The sequence below is a fragment of the Lathamus discolor genome, chromosome 3 (genome assembly GCF_037157495.1).
Source record: "Lathamus discolor isolate bLatDis1 chromosome 3, bLatDis1.hap1, whole genome shotgun sequence".
Lineage (NCBI taxonomy): Eukaryota > Metazoa > Chordata > Aves > Psittaciformes > Psittacidae > Lathamus > Lathamus discolor.
The window spans coordinates 124,885,366-124,908,959 of record NC_088886.1 but is presented as its reverse complement, the minus strand read 5'-3'; the positions used below and the strand labels follow the sequence as shown (position 1 = coordinate 124,908,959).

General features: G+C 36.3%; 1 protein-coding gene and 1 long non-coding RNA gene across 7 annotated transcripts in view; one reads left to right on the top strand and one right to left on the bottom strand.

The window, feature by feature from the left end:
* Window positions 1-23,594, top strand: part of PTPN4 (protein tyrosine phosphatase non-receptor type 4) — a 112,954-nt gene that overhangs the window by 65,790 nt on the left and 23,570 nt on the right. For all 5 annotated transcript variants that reach the window (XR_010610865.1, XM_065671504.1, XM_065671503.1 and 2 more), the window contains 5 exons: window positions 734-797; window positions 7,454-7,626; window positions 11,571-11,639; window positions 18,317-18,451; window positions 19,691-19,849. Coding sequence is in view for 4 of the 5 variants with exons in the window: in XM_065671504.1 (XP_065527576.1) it covers window positions 734-797; window positions 7,454-7,626; window positions 11,571-11,639; window positions 18,317-18,451; window positions 19,691-19,849 (600 nt within the window). In the remaining variant the exon portion in view is untranslated. The remainder of the gene's footprint in view (window positions 1-733; window positions 798-7,453; window positions 7,627-11,570; window positions 11,640-18,316; window positions 18,452-19,690; window positions 19,850-23,594) is intronic.
* On the bottom strand, window positions 7,343-15,677 carry LOC136010391 (uncharacterized). Of its 2 annotated transcripts, XR_010610866.1 has the most exons (4): window positions 15,592-15,676; window positions 14,046-14,099; window positions 10,546-10,700; window positions 7,343-9,762 (listed from the first exon to the last, which is right to left on the bottom strand). It is a non-coding gene; the product is annotated as an uncharacterized LOC136010391 (long non-coding RNA). The 2 variants fall into 2 exon arrangements; XR_010610867.1 differs by lacking the exon at window positions 14,046-14,099 and having other exon boundaries at window positions 15,592-15,677.

Sequence of the window (23,594 nt, the reverse complement as noted above, 5' to 3'; positions counted from 1 at the left end):
TGAAAAAGTATGCAATTAGATTGTGATGGAAATATGGCCTGTCTTTTCTCGTTTAGCATAACTAGCATTGCAGTGACTATGCAAAATTGTCTGGAGTTCCTGTCAGCATCTCATGTTTATAGATAACCCACAAGATTAGAAGATCTGTAGGCTGATTTTTCCCTGTCATGTGATATTTTAAATGTTTTTTTTCCTCCTTATAGTGTGATTAATTTTTTTCCTTTGTTTTTAACTTGATAAATACCAAGATTGCAAGTCCTTATCTCCATGCTTTTATCCTGTCTTAGCTATTTTACTAAAACAAGTTCTGGTTATATTTAAAGACATATAAGAACCTAGAGAAAGAACGTTTTTCAGGAATCATGTGAAGTTGAAAGTATTTTTTTTTGTATTTTAAAGGATAATGAAAGCGGTCTCAGAAGAGAGAACATCTGGTTGGAATGACCTAGGGATAGAATAGCTCTTTGGAACTGGGAAAAGATATTTAAATTAGCAACTGTCTTGGGTTTAGGATGGAAATAAAGGAGTTTGATAAATGACTTAAATATAGGGCTTATAAATTTCAGATTACACAAGCTATTTTATGTAATCGTTGATATTTAATTTTTTGTCTTTGGAAATTAAATGAAATCTGTTCTCTCTAGAAAGTGTATTTTCAGTAGGTGTATTTAAGCCTTTAACCATGACTCAGTATATTAAGTGTTTAAATACTGTGGTTTTATTTTTCATTTAGGTTGAAGATTGTAAAAATTTCTTTTAAGTGCAAGCAGTTTTTTATTCAACTTAGGAAAGAATTGGTGAGTACTGCTTTAAATATCACAAAAAATGAGAGCAATGAAATCACTCCATACCACATGCCTGCATTATACTGGCTGATACTATGTTGATTCTTGCCCTTATCTGCTATTAAAAGTTCAGTTTCACCAACCTTCTGGCTATTTCAGTTCTCAAGTGGACCATTAAAGTGCTTCATATGACTTTTTTCCATTTCATTTGCCTTATATTTTAGATATGTTTAGTTTTACATTTGTATACAGGAAATGTAACTTGCTTATATGGGACAAACATTGAAAAGGTTGAAAGTAAATCAGCGTTAAATTTAAATTCCGGAAGAAACCAAATTAAAACTAAAGGTAATTCTTAATGCTGCTTCAGTTGTGCATGTGCTTGTAAGAAAATGTTTCATTAAAACATGCTGATTTGCATTATTCAGATTTAGTAATACAAGTTGGCAGTGTTACTTATATTTAAACAGAAGAGGTAAGAAAGCCTGTGCAGTTTTACATTACATATGGCATTTTTTTATGCTTACTTCTAAGTTTTGGGAAAAAGTCGAAGCTTTGTGCGAAGAATGTGTATGTTTCACTGCTTGTGGTGTGTGTTTGCTACCCTGTGAAGTACCACAGGACCACTGCACATTTAATTCGGCAAGAAATGGATTGTTCCATGCCTCCAAGAGATTAGTCTAAACCCAGTACAGTCGTATCACTGTGAAAAGATGGAGAAATTAATTAAAAATATGACTATGTGATTAACTCATCAGATTAGTTAGAAGGTTTTCTTACAGCTTAAAGAATTTGAAGACCTGAAATGCAGACTTACTGACTAGATAAAAAAGGTGTATTCTAGGCAGAAATACATCCTGAGTACTATAGGACTATTCCAGATTTAGAGACAATATGGTCAAATAAGAAAAAGGTAAGGAGGAAATACCTGTTAGATCAGGCTGGTGACTAGTACTGGTATTGAAAATAGGAGTCAGATGTATCCCTTAAAAGCAGATTCTTTAGAATGAGGCCCAGGAGTTTACAGTTTTCACAAATGGAACTACCTGGTCACATGCAGACACCTTGTTCTGAATTAGTTAGAAGTAGAGGTTTAATGTGTGTGCCTTGGAATAGTGTGAGGAGCTATCAGTTGAGGAGTAGAATCAGATGAGTTAGAGGATTTTGAAGTAATTCTGTGTAGAAAGAAATGAATTTTGGATATTACATTAAATAAATGGGAGTACTTGTAAATGTAAGGAAAAGAAAGAAAGGTGATGATACAGAAGGGTGGAGGGAATAGTTCATTGTAGAGACACAGGTATTTCTTATTACCCTATAGGAGCTGTACGCTAGTTCTCAAAGGTAAACTGATCTCTGAAAGACCAGAGGTCAAATTTTGTCTTGATACCAGTGTGTGTAACTTCCATTACAGTTGCAGGAATGTTGTATTTAGACCTGAGATAAGAATGTGGGCTTTTATTTGGAATTCAGAAACTATGAACTGCAGTTGTTCTCTAAATCAGAACTTGAGGAAAAGCCTGTAGTATCAATGTTCAGGACCTTGAAGATTAAGATACGTAGAAAAAAATTGGATTTGGTACAGTACTTAAGTGTTTTCTCTTGTTTTCTGCAGAAAAAAAAAATCTGCATATAATCAAATGTGATATAAAGATAATTTTCTAATCCTTTTTCTGTTGCTTTTTAATACTCTGCATATCGCTACTTGCAGCAGAATGTAGTAAATATAACTACTATAATTTCTCTTCTGAGGCATCTTATCGAAGCCAAAAAATAAAAAACTTGCACTGCTTCCCTTAAAACTCTATGTACCAGATGAAAACTGATGGCAAGAACTTAATTTTCATTCATTCCGAGGCATGAATATCATGAGATCAAAGCTTAAATTTGGCTTCCAAAGAAATCATACCTAAACTAAGTATTTAATCAAACCTTATATTAAAATTATTTCCAGAGCTGTTTTCCCTGCGTGGACTTGTAGGATAAGATTCAGCTCACCTATACTCAGCTTCAGTTAAGTTAAAAGAACATAGTTTCTTTCGTGATAATTATCTCACTAAAGCTAGTCATTAGACTTCCTCTGTAGTAACCTGGCACATGGAAAGGGTGGAACATCTTGCATGAATTGCAAGTATGTTTTACAGTGGAATAAGTTGTTCTCTGGTGGTATATGCTTACTTGTGCTTTCACACCCATTAACAATAAAGGAAGCCTAAATGACTCTCTTTAGGCAGAAGAAACTAGGTGAAGTGACTCAGTGATTGCACATTTGGTATGTAAAATAGCTCTGGTCTAGTGCTTTGACTGTATACTTAAAAGCACCGATGTGGCAGTGAAAATATATTCATGGTATGCTGATGATGTGTTTTGAAGTTTTGTGTAAATATATACCAAATTCTACAGCTGAATAACCATATTTATTCAGATGCAAAGCTGAGATGCTGTAGGGTATTAAATTAGTGGACTTGAGAGAGGAATTCGCCAGTATTTTTTTTATTTATTTATTTTTTCCAAACTGGGCTACATGCACTTTTAAATAGTCCTAACCAGGTATTTTTCGAATACTGTTAATGAGCGTTGAGAGCTTTTAATTCCAACTGTCCTCCAAAGTGCAAGTGCCTTATCTTTTAATCACCTATTAATTTTATTCCCTGATTTGGCATTGCTTAGAGGCATCAACATAAGTAAAGAATTATTTGCCTACTTTTAATAGATTATATCTGTGTTTAAATAAATCACTTGAAGTCAGATGGTGCAGTCTAACGTCAGTCATTTTCCACTAGTAGCTTAATGTAATCTTGAATGGAAGCTGGTTATATATTCTGACAGTTATATAGCTGGAGCATGCATCCAGTGGAGTAAGTTTTCTTTCCATTGTTTGTTTATGATTTTGTGGAGGGAAAAGAATGTTTCATGTGTGACTTCTTCATCCAACATTAGAAGGTCTCTGAGCCGTCATTTTAGTGGCAGGATTTTTTTCACCATATTTTTGTTTATTCTTCCAGTTCCATATGCTGCTTCCCTTCCATGCTTTGAAGCTGCTTGAGAATAATTCAGTAGTTTAATTTTTCTAGATATTTCGATAAGATTCTCTGGTTTTGGTTAGTTGTATACTGAGCTGTTGTAATATAAATAGCATCAAACTATATAACGCTGTCCAGCATACTGTAGTGGTCTTGATTCTTTGACAGCCAGATAAGCTGTTCAACATTATCTTCTGCTCTTTTAGAGCTCAGATGTCCACTGCAAAATTATTTGAGAACCATATCATATATATTGTCCATAACCAAGACTTGGTTTCAGTGAGTGGTCAAATATTTCTATTTGTTTATTTATATATATAAAAAAATAAAATAGGTTATATATCTGAAGTTTGGGCTTAGAATTTTTTCTTCTTACTGACTTTTAGAAAGAAATTGGGCTGGAATCACAAGGTGATATATGGGCTTATCTGCCCAAGTACATACTTGATCTTAAGTAACACTGGCATTTTTTAGATGCCTTGTTGATTGTTGCCTAATCCTATTGAAGTTTCTGTCTTTTTTTTTTTTTTTTTTTGGTGTGTTTTGTTGTTTGGTTTTTGGGTTTTTTTTTTGTGAAGAGCAGATACTGTTGGTATAATCTGCATTGAATTTAAGCTTCCACAGGACTTTTTTCCACTACTTGTGCAATATCTAGAGTCTCTGGTGCATCTGCCGTTTATAAATTGCAGGTCATTTTGTCTCTCTCTGAGATGGGGTAGGGAATTTTTGCTTTGTTCTGGGGTTTTTCTTTGCTTAGGCAAAGTGAAACAGACCCCCTAGAAGAGTATGTTTTTCAGCCCAGTTTCTGACCTGACCAGTAAGAGGTCTGCTCTGAATCCCCTGTTCCAGAGAATCGTGGAATGGCTTGGGTTGGACGGGACCTTAAAGATCATCTAGTTCCAACCCCTCTGTTATGGGCAGGGACACCTTCACTCGACCAGGTTACTCAGAGCCCTGTCCCAACCTGGCCTTGAGCACTGCCAAGGATGAGACAGCTACAGCTTCTCCGGGCACTCTGTTCCAGTGTCTCACCATGCTCATAGTGAAGAATTTCTTCCACTTATCTAGTCTAAATCTACCTTCTTTCAGTTTAAAGCAATTCCCCCTTGTCCTGTCACTACACATCCCTGTAAAAAGTCCCTCTGCAGCTTTCTTGTAGGCCCCCTTTAGGTACTGGCTGCTATTAGGTATCCCTGGAGCCTTCTCTTTTTTTAGGCTGAACAAGCCCAACTCTGAGCCAGTTGTCACAGGAGATGAGCTCCAGCCCTCTGATCATCTTCATGGCCATCCTCTGGACTCAGTCTGATAGGTCCACATTGTTCTTATTTTGAGGGCCCCAGAACTGGATGCAGTACTGCAGGTGGGGTCTCACAAGAATGGAGTCAGTGAGAATTACCTCCTTCTGCCTGCTGGCCACACTGCTTTTCTGGCAGCCTGCATATGGTTGGCTTTCTGGGCTGCAGTTCCAACTGCTTCACTCTTCTCCCTCTTTATAGTAAGCAGACTGTTTTCCTCTCTCTAATAGGAACCATGGACACAGTTAGTAAGACAGTAATTTCAGAGCAGAATCCAACTGTAACTCCCTGAGGTTGTCTTCTAATACTGTCTCAGCAGACCTAAGACCTTGAAATACCTGTATGTCATTGCCATACAGAGCATTCAGCATCTTCCTGGAGTCTTGTGCCATAAAAACATTCTCATAGGATGCAGTATAACCATCCTGTTATTTTGTGTGCTTTTGGCTGAAGTGCATGGACATTATGAATGTTGCCTTGGGGTCTTATGCTGACCTCTCATTGTTTCAAGCCTACGATTTTCAAGAAAAACAGTGGCAATCTTATGCTAAATCCAGCTACAATACAGCAGTAGAGCCAGGACTTGCACTCCAGAGTCAGCAGCAAAGATTAATTTTCAAGTGCTAGACTTAACGTTTGGGTATTACAGAAGCTGCAGGTGTGGACAGGAGAAGGATGGGTGCACTTAGAGCCAATATCTTATACTGTTCTGTAGCTTAAAAATGGATTCCTAGCTGTAATTGAGATGAAGGGTAGGGTCTGAGAAACACTTCTCTCTGCACTGCAATGAAAGCCTTAAAAGCTATGAATAGAACTATTGTTGAAGTACCTTTAAAGCTCTAACATGCCAAGTTCCTGTGAAAGTGCTGTTTCGCATTACAATTAAGCTGATCTAGCTGCAGCTCCTTCTCATCATGATACCAGCTCCTCCTTCATGCTTCATGCCTGATCTAGTGATCAGATTGTGCCATGAGAATCAGATCAGCTCCTTCTCTGGAATACAAAATAGGGGGAACAGCAGGGTATTTTATTTTTCCCATAATTATAATGCTTTGAGTGACATGAAAATGTATGATCATCAGCTCATATAATGTGTCAGTTTCTCTTTTCGAGCAGTGTAAAAGGCTGACAGAGCATTAAAATTTGCTACATCATGAGAACTTCCTGTTGGAACTTAACATCTGAGCTGGTTCATCCTTTACTGGATCCAGATGAGGCAGTTCATAATTTTACATAGTTATTTGGTCTCTTGCAGAATAGCAGTGTATCTTGTTTATATTATTGTACATTTACTTTGTTCATGAAGCCTTTTCTAACTGAATAGGTAATGTATTTAATTTGTTTTATTAACATGTCTAGAAAATACAGGGAACAGCTGTCAATACTTGGAAATTAAGAGAATGTAGCACATTTTTGTAAGTTGAAATAAAGTATCAGGTTTTAGTTTCTTGGATATAATTTCTTGAATTTCACCAATAGATACTTAGGACTTGCTGTTTACTTTTTAAATCCATTTTATTGTTTACCCTTCATCATGCAGCTGAAAATACAGTGGTGTTCTTAGCTATTGGTCATGAGGACTTCCCAAATACAACACTGGGAGAAGAGTTGCAGGTCTGTGCCTATTATTTCAGCAGATCTAAAGATGAGCAGACCAGCAAATGTGTAACTTGGAAAAGGAGTTACTGCTAAGTGAAAACAGCTAAGGTGTGCTGAATGCTGGGAAGGATTTAGTACAGTGAAGAGAAAGCAGAGTGCTGATGGTGTTTTTTGACCTACAAAGATTGTAATCAAGCTCCCTCAACAGGCAGAATAGCTTAGCTTGTCTTGCATTTTTGCTTCTTTGCTTTACCAGGAATTGAATTAATCATTTAGAAGTGTGAACATCAGTTGCTCTCAAGATCAGTACCTGGTCCCCATTTGTAATTGGCACATGTGCATGGTAGTTCCTCACCTTAACTTCGGGAATCTTGAACCAGGGAAGCATGTTGCTTCAGAGTTCTTTAATCAGAGAAATGTTTTAATGCAGCTTGGGTCCTGCCTTTTGGGGCCATTTCTTTCCATCTATTTATTTCAGTATCACTAAACTGACTGTTAACCTTTTAGCAGGCTCATTTAAAAAAAAAATATTCATTTAAAGAACGTATGTTTAGAGGGTTTGTAATCTTAAAAATACTTAAGAGGTATTTTTAAAGGGTTTTTAATCCATAAAATTAATATAAAAGTAGAGAAACACCTCAAAAACCATAATGTAAAAAAAAAATTAAAATAACTCAAATCTAACAGTATCTATCTTAATTTCAAAAGTAACTGGAATAATTTTTATCTGACAAATTTTTCTCATTTTTAGCATGAATCTAGAGAAACATTACTGGGATTCAATATGGTGAATTACCGCGCATGTAAGAATTTGTGGAAAGCTTGTGTGGAGCATCACACATTCTTCCGTTTGGACAGACCACTCCCCCCTCAGAAGAACTTTTTTGCACATTATTTCACTTTGGGTTCCAAGTTCCGGTACTGGTAAGTGCTAATTTGAAATACATGCAAAAGAACATAAGAGAACAGGCAACTCATTGATGAACATAGGGAATAATTTAGAATCTGTATGAAGAGGTGTCATAATTGAAGTAGGTTTTGAATCCTGCAACTGCCCCCTTCCCCTGCTGGCCTAAGTTTCAAATGTTGTCAGTAATTCTCTAGGCTATCTTGAAAATATAATTATTGTATTATTGGGGGTTGTTATGGAGTTAGTACTCTGAGATTGTCTCACAGGCTGCTTTCGCCTGCTTAGCTGCTGGGTTATATTTATCTTAAAAATGTCTCAGAAATTCAGAGTCTTTGACCTGGTGTTCTTGAAAATTGATGGATCTCAGATCTTGTGCACAGCAAGAGCAACAAACCAGACCTAAATAAAGGTCAAACAGAAATCGAGGAAAAGAAGCTTATACAAGTAAAGCCCACTTAAGCTAGATGCATACAAATAGAAACTAGGTAAAAACAAAAGACATATATTTTCTGCACCAAAGCCAGAAGTTTAGTAAATAAAGATGAAGTTTGTAACTTTTTAAGGGTTAACTTAATATGCAAAAAGCTTGGAGGTGCAAAGAATGCTGTGGAGTAACTATAATCCCCAAGTATAATTTTTATTCTAATGATGGAATGGGTGGTGCTGGGTTTTAGTGTTTTACGCTTTTTATAAAAAAAAAATAAAATAATCTCAGTTCAGTAACTGAGTTAGCTGTCTCTGCAAGTCATGCAGCATGCCAATGGCTTAAATTGTGCCAGAAGTAGAGAATAATGGAACTAGTACTAATCATCCATCCAGAATGGCAACAGTGTCTGTGACGTATGAAGAGAGATGATGAAAAGCTAGAAAACACAATAACAGACTATTTCTGTTACACTTGTGAATTGCATAAATATATAAAGAGGAAAGTAATTCAGTGGCTAAATTTTTATGCCATCTGTGCTTTTGACCAGCATTCACAGCACTCGTTTGAGAAACGGCATTCTGTGATCCTGAACAGTATTTGAGACTTGATTCAATGTTGCTGTAGTGAATTTAGGGGAGCTTTTTAATTTCTTTAAAGACTTTGAATTTGAATCATTGTGGTTACTATTACAGAAAAGCTCTTTGATGATGACATTCAACTTATGTTAATGTAAGATGAAAGGGAAACTGCATAAAAATGAAGAAGGTCATTAAAGTTAATGAAGCAGCCAAAAGGCTAGAATTTCTGAAAGTAGTTTGAGAGGTTGTTTGGAGGCAGCATAATAGCAGTAACTGTCACACAAGGAGAGGTTAAGGGCACCGGGTTTGTTTAACCTGGCAAAGAGGAAGCTAAGGGGAAAAGCAAGAGTAGCTAACGCTACTTCAGGGGCAGTGTCAGAAATGGTGCAGACAAACTTGTGCTGGCAATGGCAGGTGGTAAAACAAGGGGCAACAGCCACAAATTTCACCTGGAAGGTTGTAGCTGGAAACGTTTTTGGGGTTTTGATTTCTTGGAGGATAGTGCATTACTGTAACAAGTTACCCAGAGGGGCTGTGGAATCTCTATTTTTGGAGGGTTTCAAAACTTGTATAGACAAAGCCATGGCCAGACATGTCCTACTGTTAGCAAGAGATTGGAATAGAGACTTCTAGCCAACATTTCTATGATTAAAACCAACTAATAAAATACTAAACTGCCAGGGCTAGACTGAATTATCTCCAGTTCTGAAAGAAATCAAAGACATGAAAGGTTAAATTATTAAACGTGTTACATATTCTATTATATCCACTGGAATAAAAGATTCTAATGCAACAATTCTAAAAAGCTTCCAGGAGGGATCAAGAAGGCTACTGATGAGAAAATCTGACTTTTGTACACTGTGCTTGGATTTTCAAAGTGGCTCGAAAACTATTCCTCACCAAATACTGGAACTGCCAAAACATGAAGAGTTTTATTGTATGTTAGCAACTGTGAACTGTTTTAACTAGATGGAAAAGAAGTAGGTCCCTTCTTCACAACAAAGGGAAGTTACCACTGAAGCGATACAGGGCTTTGTAGTAAAAGCTGAAGTTGACTGTCAAAAGTTTCGGTGGTATGTCGCAATGAGGGGTGAGTAGGCAGTAAGATGGTAGGTGAAGTTCAGTGTCCAAAACCGAAAAATAATCTACACCAGGGGAGAAAAGAGGAGGAGCATCAGTTAGAAGCAAGTTATTACTGTCTTGGAGCTTCATAATTCTCTAAAAACATTAAATCAGTTATTAGTAGCTGTTAGAGAAAGGCAAATACAATGTTAAAGTTATTGGAATGGAATAGGGGAAAATACAGATGGCTTACTGCTTGTCAGGGTTAAAAATGTGTAACACCGGGAAGTTAGGAGGCAGCAGTTTTGAAAAAAGGCATTTCTTAGGCTCACAACATGGTAGAGGTTGGAGGGCAGCTCTGGACCCTGTCTAGTGTAATGCTGTGTTCAAACAGGGTCCACTACAGCAGGTTGCCTTAGACTGTGTCCAGACAGGTTTTAACTATCTCGAAGAATGGAGACTGCACTATCTCTAAGCAACCTGATCGAGTGTTTAACAACCTTCACCATAAAAAAGGGGTTGGTTGTAGGTTTTTTGAGGGGGTTTGGGCATGTTGTTGTTATCATCATTTCGTTATTTCCCTCCTCTCCCCACCCCCCACCCCCTGCTTAAGTGGTGTATCCCGTAATTCAGTTTGTGACATTGCTTCCTGTCCTGTTTCTGGGCCCTTTGAAAAGAGTCTGGCTGTATTTTTTTATTTCCCTCTTCAGGCGTTTATACACACTCATTTGATCCCCAAGTGGTCTTTTCCTGAGGGTGAACAGCCCACATAAGCCAGTTGTTCTGGACCATCAATTGTCTATGTGGCCTTTTGCTTGACTTGGGGAAACCTAGAACTCAACACAATACTCCACATGTGGCCTTACCTGTGTTGAGTAAACCTGCTTTCAAGCCAGTTGGCCCTCAGCCTCTGTGTTGGATTATTTCTCCTCTTCCAGCTGCAGGTTGTTACATTTCCCTTCACTGAATTTTGTGAGATTCCAGTTGGCAAATTTCTCCAGCCTTCACACATCCAGTAGTTCTGTAATATGAATATGAAAATAGCTAATTATTCGTTCATTTCATTGTGTGAATGTTCCTGTAAGGAACAGTTTAAAGCATCAGTATCATTTTAGGACATATGTTTTCTGACTCTCTGCCTTGGTCAGAATTTATAAATGGGGAAGTGACTGCAAGAGGGAGATTTGCTGGTATCTTGCCCCCAGTTCTTAACTGCTGATAGACACTCAAAAAAAAAAAAAAACCCCACCAAAAAAAACCCTTTTTTTTTATAAAACAGAAATTATGAAATATTATAAAGGATCTTTGATTTGACACAAGACATCTGCTCTTATCTGAAAAGTCAGCAAGTTCCAAGATCTAATCTTGGTTTTGACAAGTTGTGTAGAAGAATACAAGCCTGATGTGCTTATTATCAAATTTCTTCATGGTATTTTGCTGAACTAAGTAGTGACTAAATTATTAGCAATTCAGGGAGTAGTTCTGGAAAAGTACAGAGGGGGTGCTGTAACTTTTGATTGTGACTGTAACAGGAAAGATCATAGTATTATCCAAAGATCCAAGCAGGACTTTCTTACTGCTTTGGATAAGAAGAAAAAGGAAGAGAAGAGAAAGCTTTATGTTATGCCTGAAATTAATTGGTCTTTGTTACAGTTACACTATAATAGGAAAGAAGATGTCCACTTTTACCAAATGCTTTCTACAGTTACATTGTACTGAATTACTGGCATAATTGCTTGAGCATAACTGAAATAGAATTTGGGTTTTGTTTTGTTTTGGGTTTTTTTTGGGTTGGTTGGGTTTTTTTTGGTAGAGATGTTTCAATTTTAAGGAATAAAATGTTATCCTAAATTTGTTATATTTAGTGGTTTGGTTTGGTTTTGTTTTCCAGTGGGAGAACAGAGGTCCAGTCTGTGCAGTATGGTAAAGAAAGAGCAAACAAAGATAGGGTATTTGCAAGGTAAGCAATTTACATTTGTACAGGATCAGTAAGTCTCCTGTTTGTGTATTTTTAGGTGTTATGGGATCACTGTTTTCTGTGTGCAAAAATATAAAATAAAGAGTAACTGCTGTCACCTGTTGCTGGTGGCTTGACTTAACCATATTAAGGAGTTTAATTTTGAAATGGGATGGTGTCTTTATGAGGCAGCCAGAAACTGGGGGGAATCTTATAATGGAAAAAGTTAATAAGGGTATTCTTTAATATTTACTCTTTCAGAGTAGCCATCAATCTGCGTATTTTGTTCTTACATGTACTAGCCCTTTTTGTGCTGTCTTTACTGCAAAGAATAGTCTCTTTAACTCATCCATTAAAATACTGAGTTAATGGGTATGTGTTATCCCTGATAACAGCTTACAACTGTCCACATATACTTCCTTTAGAATAAGGTACTGTGAGTGTCTCACTTGGTGAGAACAGCATTATTGCTGAAGTCCCAGTGAGATATTTCACTATGAAAAATTTGAGAGTGAGCTGCTTCTGAAGGTGTTCTGTTGCAGAGTAGTTGGCTAATCATAGAATCTATTACTTCACTTTGTTTAAGATTCCTGAGGGGTTTAGTGATTACAGGAAAGCAGTCAAGACATAGATTTAGTTCTTCGTTCAGAACTTACGATGCAGTATTCAAAAGTGAAACTGCTGCTGCACCAGTTTGGCAGTCTGCTCTGATCACTAATAGAAAGAATCCTTCTGAGGAGGGAGCGTGCTCTGTCCTTTTTTTATGCTTATATTTTTGCTGTGATCTTTATGTCTTTTAACATAGTTACCTCTTAAGGAACTCTGGAGTTGAAATTTATGCTGACAGACTTAGTAACAAGTCCACCAACCTTTCTCAAGTACCTGCAAACACTGTTTTTCAGATCATTGGTGAATTTAGCCTTGATTTCCTGTGTTGTGGTGTCCCCCTTGCTTTCTTTCCCCATGTACAATGTAACATAATTCGAGTTTTCAGCTAGGCACACTGTAGATACTTAGCTCCATATTAGAAGGATGTGGGGGCAGAAGTGCTGTGAACTGTTTTTCAGCAGGTAGATTTTATAAGACCAATTTGTTCTGTGTGCTGTAGAATTATTTTTTACTTAATTTACTTTGGGAACCTGCTTAAATTTTTACTTGGGGCGACATTTTTAGTACTCAGAAGTCTCAGCACTATGACAACAGACATTTATTTAAATTACTGTTATGAATCAACTAAAAGCCATTTTCCGTGTTGCACTCTGAACTTGGCAATTCCCCACAAGTAAGTAGGGTGGAGGAGAGCCAATACGTGGTTTTGAGGAATATGTTTATAATTTTAAAAACTCTTCTTCAGTAGATGGCACTCTTCCCTTTGCATCAGAGCTGAACAAGTGGTGCCAGGGTCACTTGTATTTTATAAAATATATTCTGGATTAAATTGAAGACCATGTCTAGAACTGCTCTGATATTTTTTCAAGTCTTTGGGGTTTTTTTTTAGTTAAAAAAATACTTGGCTTTTCTGTCCTCAGTAATTTTATTTTCCAATGTTGCTTTTTAGATTAAAGCATTCTCCTCACCTTTTGAGTTTTTTATGAATGTTAATGTCTGATAAATGTCTGAGGTATATACGTGTACATCAGTGAGCTGGAATTTATGGTGTATGCCATAAATACACACCTTAAAAAACTTTCAATACATCATGCGTCCTCTGTCCTCCCCAGCACGGTGTGCAATTAATGGCTTTTCAATTTTAAAGACTCCTAGTATTTTTAAAGGTGAAGAAACTTGAAACATAAGATGTTCCTAGAACATTATGTGGTTCAAGAAGCTTAATCTAAGAACATGCTGTTTTGTTCTTGGTCTTCTAAACATTTACATTCCAATCTGAAATACTGAGCAGATGTTAGCCCTTTTGTATTTGTACAGAGAACAAGTTTAGCTTTTTAACGTTTTCCAGGTATAATGTGGGTTTTGTTTCTGGGACCTTCCTTTCCCTTTCTCAGTGTGTCTTTCTCAGACAAAGTCATTGAGTTCAACAGACAAGCCACTCCTTTTGGTTGATTTTGAAAGTTCGCCTAGGTATTGGTTGCCTTTTGCTGTGAAGTCAGAGCATGCTAGCATTACAGTCAGGTCAGTCTTGAGAATTAAGTGAACACAGGAAAAAAACCTAAGTACTTAACAGTTGCTTTTATTATTCCCACGTCAAAAGATGTGTTCAAGATCAGTTAAGAAAAAAAATGGTGTCAGTATTTTGTTTTTTTTCTAGAGCTGTCCAGATTTACATTCTTTTCTTATCATTATTTAACTAGAAACTGCCTTATTGAACTAATACTGTCTAAGCAAGCAAACTCTTTAATCATTTCACTGTAAGAAAATAACACAGTTATATCGAGATGTTATTTGAGTTACCTGTTTGTTCTAAGTTGGGAAATGGTGATTGCCAAAAGTAACGATCCTTTCACACTGAGCAGAACACAGACAGCATCAGACATGGAAATAAAATTTCTTAACAGCCATTTGAATAAAACAAGCAGTTATAACCTATAATTTAGCAGGCTTAGCTCTGTCCTTGGGACTTTACTTTAAAATTAGGTGAAGTTGTATTCATGGATTTCTTTACTTCCAATCTATAAAAACACTTTAATTTTTAAAAATGGATAGTCCGTAATAGATTTGATACATTTTGTAGATGCTGTTTTATTAATCTTCATGCAGCAATAACTTCAGCATTTAGAAGACAGTTGCCGTGGTTGTTTAGTTTTTTGGTTGGTTTTTTTTTAATCCTTATTGCAGCTATTCTCTTGGCCTCGTTTATTGTGAGATCCTCACAACCCGAGAAGACCCATGAGAATTCTCAGGAGCGTACCAAAAGTGAAAACAGATAATAAAAGTGCAAGAAGTTCAATCAAGTCATAAATTGAGAGATTTCTTAAAGACCATTGTTTGCTCTTAAAGTCCTTGCAAAGTATTTTAGTTCTGTTCAATTCTGATGGTGTGTACTGGAAGGTAGTTTAAGCATCGTATGATAGTGAGTAGGTATCTCTGTTGTTGTATTTGCGAACTCCCTATCATTAAATTACAATCTCTATTTCCAAAAATGCAGTCTTGCTTCAACCATTTATTCAGGTTAATTAAGTAGTTCCTCAGTTGCTTTAAATTGCATATGTAATTTGTGATGTCCCTGCAGATTTGTGTAGTTTCAGTCTCTTGGTTTGAAACAGTAGTTTTGAGGTTTGCTGAGAAACACATCCCTGTGCCCTTTGTCAAAATACAAAGCTAGGCTGTGGCTCCAGGTTATCTTTCTTTCTGGGGCAGAAGTGATTTAGAAGATTCCCACCTGTATTTCCAAACTTTTCCTCTTTCTTTCCCAGCTCCTGCGAGAATTTAGCACTTGCAGGACACAAAACCAAATTCTGTCTTTGAAAGCTTTTGTGTACTGTAGCCGAGATAGTATAATTTGCCATGCCTTTTTTAAATTGCATTATGTGATTTCATCCCTTCTACTTGGGTTTTGTGTGTGTGTGTGTGTGTGTGTGTGTGTGTGTGTGTGTGTGCGCGCTTGCTATAGTATTGCAGCTTGTAAGACTGTTTTTGATTTTGGGGGCAGGTAAAGCCTCTGTCCCTACTCAGATAGATAAGACTTCTTCCAGCGTATTTAGGAATGTCTCTGCAGGTACACCAGAAACTGAATCTGAGTTTACTTTGTTAAAAGCAGTGCTGTGTGCTGAGGTACTGTACAAGCATCCAGACTGAGCAGACAAACATGGACTTCAGAATTTCAGACTTTGTAGAAGGATTTTGAAAGTTTTTTATGGCTTACTTCCCCCTTCCCATCTCCTCAGCTGTATTCTGGCATGAGAAAGCTATTTGAATATTGTAAAGAATTAGCAGTAACAGGAGAGATTTGCTGGAATATTTCACAACAAATCTTAAATTACAGTGAGAAATAACTTACTGTTAGATTTAGAAGTACTGGCAGGAGGATGAGTATCAAAAAGCCACAGCACTGAGAAGTTTGATGCTGCAGTGTGGTAATTTTTTCTTTGAAATTTCTGCAAAGACAGGAAATGGAGGCAACAAACGTGTGGGTGGGACTCTGAGGTTAGAGCTGTTAATAAAATAATTGAAACGAACCTTTGCTGATAAGTGCTGCAGCTGTTTAGCATGGTGGTAAGCTGTTGTTTTCAGACCCTACCCACAGAAAAAGGTGAGTTTTCTTAACATTGGTTTTTTTTTGATGGAGAAGAAGGTGCCTTTCTCCTTTTAGAGTTATGTTCATTTGTTGCGTAGATAGAGGAAGTTTTCAAAAACGTAGTTATAAACTATCAGTTAAGATACAGTGCAGTAGGGGCTTTTTGAAGCAGTCAGAGATGAATTTTTGGAAAAACTTGGATTTTTTCCCCTCCTCTCTCTCTCTCTCTCTCTATATATATATATATATCTTTCTGTAATTTAATTTGGTTTATACAGGCAAGAATAGTGCCCTTTCACTGTTGCGCTTTAAAAATAATATATATATACATAGACACACCAACTTTCCTGTATTATAGTTGTTGCTTATTCACTGAAGGTTCTGTATGCCTGTCAGAAAATACTGTACCTGCACACCTGTATTTACCCAGTTTAGCACTGGATATATTATGTTCCTCTGCATTTTTCCCTCAGCCCTTTCTTTGGTTAGTTAGAATCCACCTCTTGGCAGAGCTGGCTCTTAGTGCTAACCTGCTGGCTGTAAGCCTGCTGTCAGCAAAGTCTAGCTAATGATAACTTTGATTAATAAGAGAAGAATGAACAGATAACATTAGACATACGGTTCAGATCTGCAGGTTTCTTATTGTTTCACCTGTTCAGAACTGCTCAAATTTGCTATGTTTGGGAAGACAAATAGATTAGTTTGAGATGCTCCAATCTGAAGCAAATTACAGAAATTGAAGTGTTGTTTTAATTGACATGATATCAAGCTAATTACTTTTTGAATCAAATTAATACTGCTTAAATACAATGAAGAAAACACGTGTGTTTTTTCTTCAGGAATGAAATAATTATTTTCCCTGTTTTCAAATATCACTATGCTGTCAGATTTTTTTTCTCTGCATGTAGTAAGACTTGAAACAGTAGTATTTAGAACAGCCCGCTTTGCTTAACTGTCTGAAATTTGTCAGCTGTTAGTTAGTAAGACTTTAGGGTAGCAAAGCAGAAAGTACATGTTCAGAACTGTTTAGGAGTGCAAAACCAGAAATAAACTCTCCACACACTGACCACCCCTCCTTTAGTATCAAACACTGCTGACATCAGTAGGACTTAAGTACCTATGTAAAGAGGTTTTACCTTTTTTCTCAGTTCTCCTCATGCCATTTCAGGGTGTGAGCAAGCAAGCAGCTGTGTGGTCCCAAGTTGCTGGCCAGGGTGAAATCATGACAGTAGAGTGTAGTGATAGAATATAAAGGCAAATTGGAATTAAATGGTCATATCATAAAAGACTGATGAAATTGTGGTTTCACTGGAACAAGAGAGGGTTGGGTAATGGTGGTGGAGAAGCTTTAACTATGTAGCACCATTAAAGTAGTAGGAGTAAAAGCCTGGTAACACAAAATACACCCGCCAGTTAAGGATTATTTAAAAGATATTTTGTTGTTGGATAAAGAATTTTCAGTTGAAAACAAACAGCAAAAGTCTGGGTATGTTTAGTTGCAGGATGACTGAACCATCCAATGTGATGCTACAAAAAAAGCAACCACAATTCTTCGATGATTCATTTGATGATTTCTACTATAAAAGAGAAATAAAGTATTTTATGAGGGATTGCAAGTATGGTCTCATTTGTGCTTAAGAAATAGGTAAAAGAGCAGAAGGGGATTGTAAGTATCCTGGGATTACTCAAGAATGAGAAGAAAAAGTTTCCTCAACATCAGGAAGGCGCAACAAATAGAAAATGCTGTTACTTTTGTATAAAAAATTTGGTGATATGACCTTTAACTTGAGGGACTTTTATGGCGCAGAACTAAATGAAGTTTGGTTACCCGCAAAGAAGTGTAAATAGAATGATTGCATCTGCCATACAGGTAGCAAAACATGTTCTGGAAGAAAGCCTGTCACCTATATGAAAATCCCTGATGAGTAAACAAAACTCAGGAGCTACATTGTCATGTTGATGACTACCCCACTTCTAGTTCTTCAGAGTCTTTGGGACATTTTTTGGGGCTGATGTTTGCACTGCTTTATTTTTCCTGAAATGGCTGAATAGTGTTACTTAGAGGGTTGGGGGGGGGTTGTGCTTTTTTTGTTTGTTTGCTTGTCTTCTGTTTTATTTCCAAGTTCAGACCTCTTAATGACTGTTTTGTTTGAATCGGATTCTCTTTGAGATTGAGATTCAATTTGAGATTGAGTTCAGTGGGTTCCCTTTCCATCTTGTCTGTCTTCCTCCCAGCCAACAGTATTTCATGACTGTATTCCTTTGACATTCTTGTACAGAGCACAGGAAATTAAGTACAATATATTGAGAAAATAAAGAACTGCCCATGTAAATAGTTTTGCATAATTCTGTCTCCTTTTTTTTCATATAATTTGGTTGTCTGTGATAGAACATCAGTTTAATTGTGGTGAATTTTATGTATTTGTATGAGGCAACTTTGTATTTGCTCATAAAATTTTTGGTTAGTCATTTTATTTTCTTCTTCTAGATCCCCCAGTAAACCCTTGGCACGGAAATTAATGAGTGGGATGGACTGGGAAGTAGTAAGTAGGAATTCACTGTCTGATGATAGGTTGGAAACACAAAGCCTGCCATCACGGTCTCCACCTGGAACCCCAAATCAGTAAGTAGTGTCCAATCTTCTCTCTCTAGAAGTAACTGTCTACCTCTAATGTGAATGACCTGTCTGTATAATAAAAGGATTAATGCGTTACAGAGACAAATAACTTGACAAATTACGTGCTGAGTGGTTCTATGGAACATTTAGCTCCAGATAAGAGAAACTATTTGGGGGTGAATTTTAGGTACTTCTCACTCAACCTGTAAGAAGTGCAAGCTGTAGCATGCTACCCTAAATTTGAGAGCTTGAGTTTTCTTGAGCAGTTAAAACTAGCTTATTTATTGTCTAAGAAAAAACTGGTAATAAAATCTCTGTGATATTTTTGAAATAATTTATTCTGGTTAATACCACTTCCTAAAACACTGGGTAAGTTACTCAATCAGAAATCCTTGCGGATTTATTCCCCTCATTTTTTCTGCGTTTCCTTTCAAAGCTCACTCTTCCCACATGATAGAACTTTATGTTTATAGTTAGTGAAAACTCATTCCTGATTTCTTTGGGGAAATAACCAGTTTTTTTCTGCATGCTGACAATGGCTTAAGAATCAGTATTACCCAATTTTGGATTGCATAAACCAGAAGGTTTTAAGATTCTTTGGCACTACAGCATATTATTCAAAAGACTGTTGCTGTAAATATCTGTAGCATTTAAAAATTATTGTAAAATTAATTTTATAATACATTTATGTGCATAGCATAATATAACTTAATCATGTACCTTTTAAAGCATTTTAAGAAAGGTGCTAATGTCACTGTTCTAGTTTTATACATGGGAAAATTTTGGGTCACAGAAATAAGTCTCACAGTGCAAAGCTTATGATCTTTGTAGGAAAAGATGCAGAGGATAAAATGTTCAGATTAAGTTCTGCCATGAACAGACCCAGATTTTTGTTTCTTGGGGATTAATTTTTCTTCTCATTGACTGGACTGTCAGTTCAGTACCTTGTTCATTGGGCCATCATGCTTTCAGGCTTCTTCAATAAAAAATAATTAAAAAAATAGCCATTTAGAGTTTATGAAAATCAATTTTGAACACTTTAAAAAGGAAAACAATGCATAGAATGTTGATCTGACAACATAATTCTTTCAGTGATTTTTGAAACCTTATTTAATAAAAATGTGTAGATGAACATATGCTTGCACTAAGTGTAAATAAATATTTTTAATATTCCTTTGTAGTAGTGTAAGAAATGCAGACTAATAATATTCTTTTCACATTGCACTGCTGTGCTTTCCCTCTTAGTCGCAACTCTGCCTTCACTCAAGAAGGAGCACGGTTACGACCCTCATCAGTTGGACATTTAGTGGACCATGTAGTTCACACATCCCCAAGTGAAGTATTTGTAAATCACAGATCTCCGTCTTCCACCCAGGCTAATAGCATCATACTGGAATCATCACCGTAAGTTCTATTAGTTATTACAGTAAGGTAGCATGCAGGAAGAGCCAGAACATCTAATAAAAAGGTAGCTGTTATTTCTGGAGTATTAGTAGAAGCCTTACTGAAAATTCATACAGAAGACCTATATCTAACATGTTCCTGGTGAAGGGTTACAGTACCTTCCCCATCCAGCCAAAATGCAGATTTGCTGTAACATAACCATTAGTGTCTGGATGTAGAAGTGAAAGTTATTTTTTTCATAGAACTGTTTTGTGATAAAAGTTTTTAATTCCCATGAGTTTGAAAATTTTGCTTTTTGTCCAAGCACAGAAGTATGAGTGAGCTTTAAAAATTACAAAATACCTTTTTAGCACCCCAGCATTCTAAGACTCCTAGTACGTTTTGTGTATCGTTTAAGGTAGCGCTGTCAGGCTTCTCTTACACTGATTATTCTTGAAACTGTAAGCTTGCTATGCTATAGTGGGCAAAATAAAACCTGTTATTGTGTATTAAGTTCAGAAGGATGACAAACAAAATACTGAATTATTTGAATATTTTAAATACTCAGTTACTTGTGACAACAATGAATTGAGACAAGAAGGTGCACGATGTACGCTGTATTAACACTGCCACTGTACCCTTTTATATAGAGCTATACATGTAATGCTAAACTTGCCCTCATAATTTTGTATAATCTCTCTTAGTAAGGAAATTGTGCAAATTGTTTAAAAACATTTGTAAATTTAAAAATAGCACATACGTAACTACACATTTATAAAAACAAATTGTATGTCATGGGAAAAATTATTCTGGGAAGGCATTTGACACAATGCAACAGTTTTGCTTGGACTGTACCTTCTTTGCTTGGACTATACCTTCAGTTTTAACAGCTGTGTGTAGCTTCAGGGACGAAAATAGAATACCAGATTTTTAAAGTTCTGTAAAATAACACAAGACATTTTTTATGATAGGGTACAATAGTTGTAATTTTACCATCACCTGGTTATTTAGCTTTCAGAGTTATAAAACAGTAATTTAGCCTAATTAAACTGAAATCCCCCTCTTTTTTGGTGGTCTTTTTAGCAAAGGCAGGGGAGTCTCAAAACTCTGGAATGCTTGTGAATCTTTTCTCATATTAGTTTTGCTGTACAAAAGACACACAGGGTCAGGTTCCTTCAGTTCCAAGACTTCCAACTGAAGTCAGTTATGGGAAACACTGAATGGAAGAGTGATACAGTCAAGCACAATTCTTAAATAGACTGTTTTTACTCATATGCCTTTAAGTTGTAAAAGATGATCCTGAGTGTTCTTGGGATTTGTTTATTTAATACCTGATTTCTTGTGTAAATTACCATGGAAATGGGCCTTGAAAGAAAGGAAGTGGTTTTGTAAAGTAGTTATGCAACTACAGCGTTCTTTTTCATTATTTTGCACTTTTTATACCCACGCAAAAGAAGTATTGCTCTTCTGTCACTAAGCTTTGGCTTTTGTTTTTTTTCCTTTGTTGTAAGCTTTAAAGTGGGATTTAATTTAATTAAAACAGTGTAGTTATCTAGCATAAGGTATTTTTTTGAATGAGGACATTCACTGTCAAAAATACATGAGCACCCTTAGGGTCTTATGAAAGTTTCAGATTATGTTGATTTAAGATTCAAGATCTGTGAAAGAAAATAGTACTCATGAAGTTCATATTAGCTATGTAATTTAAAATTGTATTGGTTTAGAGTCCAAAAAACCTGTTTCTTAAACAGTTTGAACTTTCTGAGTGGACAAAAAACAATTGAGTAGTCCATCCACTAATTTGTTCAGAAGTTTTTTTATTGACCAAATTTACATATGTAAGAAAGTCAGGGAAGGTAACCAGACAGGTGTTGGGTTTCGTGATCTTTTTTAATTTGGAGTCAACATAGCCAAAGAAATTAGAGTTTCAGTGCAGTATTTAGAAGAATATTATAGCTTAGCTAATACAACCTTAAATTCCACATTTTTTTCTTCATCTGCGCATGCTATTCAAAACTCAGTTGAGAGATGCTGCTTGTAGTTCCCTGAGGTAATTATAACCTTAAATTCCAAAAGCATTGATACGTGTTTAGTTTAATAAATTTATGGGGGGGTGTATGAAACTTTTGCTTAATATATTAAAAGGTCAGACCGGATATCTGTAACAAAAATACCCCAAGCTTGTCAGTGCCAGGGTTTGTGTGTTATTTTATTATTATGTAAATTGCTGAATGCAGTAACAGAGAGCTGCTTTGCGTGCAAAATAGGCTCCTTTCACTACCATTGTCTAGGCATTCATAAGGAAATTCAAAGCTGACTGGGCAAATATAAAGCCAATGAAGTTTTTGCCCAAGGCTTGATTGTTAGTTCTCACAATTCATTATGCTAATATATTACAGTACTTGCACTGCTGCTTCTAAAACGCTCATTTAAGTAACTTTTCAAATCTTTTCTAAAAGTTTGTATGTTTGGTAGGAATTTATTTGTGTTTGTTGTCATGAATGTACAGACATCTAGTCAAACATAAGATCCCATCTTTTGCTTTTATCGGAATGACTTTTTGTCTCTACACTCATGTTTTCTGTTCCTTTTTTATTCAGTTTAAAACTCTCAGGAGTAATTGTTCACAGGAAAATACATAGCTATGTTGCCCTTCACTTAAAAGGCTGAATAATCTGTGCTGGCCAGACTTGAATGAATAAATGCATAGGCAGTTAAAAAGCTCTGGGTGACCTTTGTGTCAATGTCTAAATAGTTGATAGCTGCCTTGAAAGTTCATTTTGCAAATGTTGGTAATCATATTTTATCTCTTTCTCCACAAAGATTAAGTTAGAAAAGCTGCTTATCCTGAAAAATAAAAGTATGATATTTTTTACTATCACTTGTGTTGAAAAGTGTTTAGTAATATTATTTTTACTCCCTAGTGTGTTTTGAACATGAGCTTCTTCAGACAGAAGATACTGAATAATTAGTCATGTTTTTTAATTCTAACTGTGCATGACAAAAAAATATTTTCTGAAAGTAGAAATTAAGCAGAAGCATACCGGAAAACATATTTTTAGGATTGTTTCAAATGTACTGTTTCATACAGTGACCAAAAAAATTATCAATATTTTCTAAGAAAATTTACTAGAGTTTTAAAACTGAAAAGGAAAATATGTTTTTTCAAAATCAAGTGTTCTAATTCCAATTCAGTTTTCATGCTTTTTGAAAGCTTCATCCTTTATTTTAAATCATTGTAGACAGTTGTGGTCTGACTTTTTAATTGAAAACACGAATCTGGGATCAGGCTTTCTTTAACTGCATAGAAACAAGTTATGCGGTATGGAATTTGATTTGTGCCTTCAGTTTTCTAACTTGCAGAAACTTGAAATGCTGTGCTGCTTCATAATGGGAGTCTTACTCTGCAGACAGTTTACTGTGGCTAGACCAGTTAAATACAGTAGGACTACTCACGTGGTTCCCTGTGCTTTTTAGAGAGAGACGTATGCTATGAGTTGCCGCTACAGCTTGCTGATAACGAAAGGGTCAGTGTTCTATTTCTGGTGTCTGGGAGTGTACTTCCCTCCTCACGCAGTGGTCGACCTGTGATAAACCAGTTCTCCTTGTTGAACAAGCAGAGAGCTACCCAACCTTGTCCAAAAAAACAGTGTATTTTTGCTTGCTTGGTGAGCTGCCTTAGCCAGGGGAGGAGTACCAGAATGGTTGAAGGAAGGGGCCATGGGTGTGTGTGAAAGAAGGAACGGAGGCACCCATTTTTGGTGGT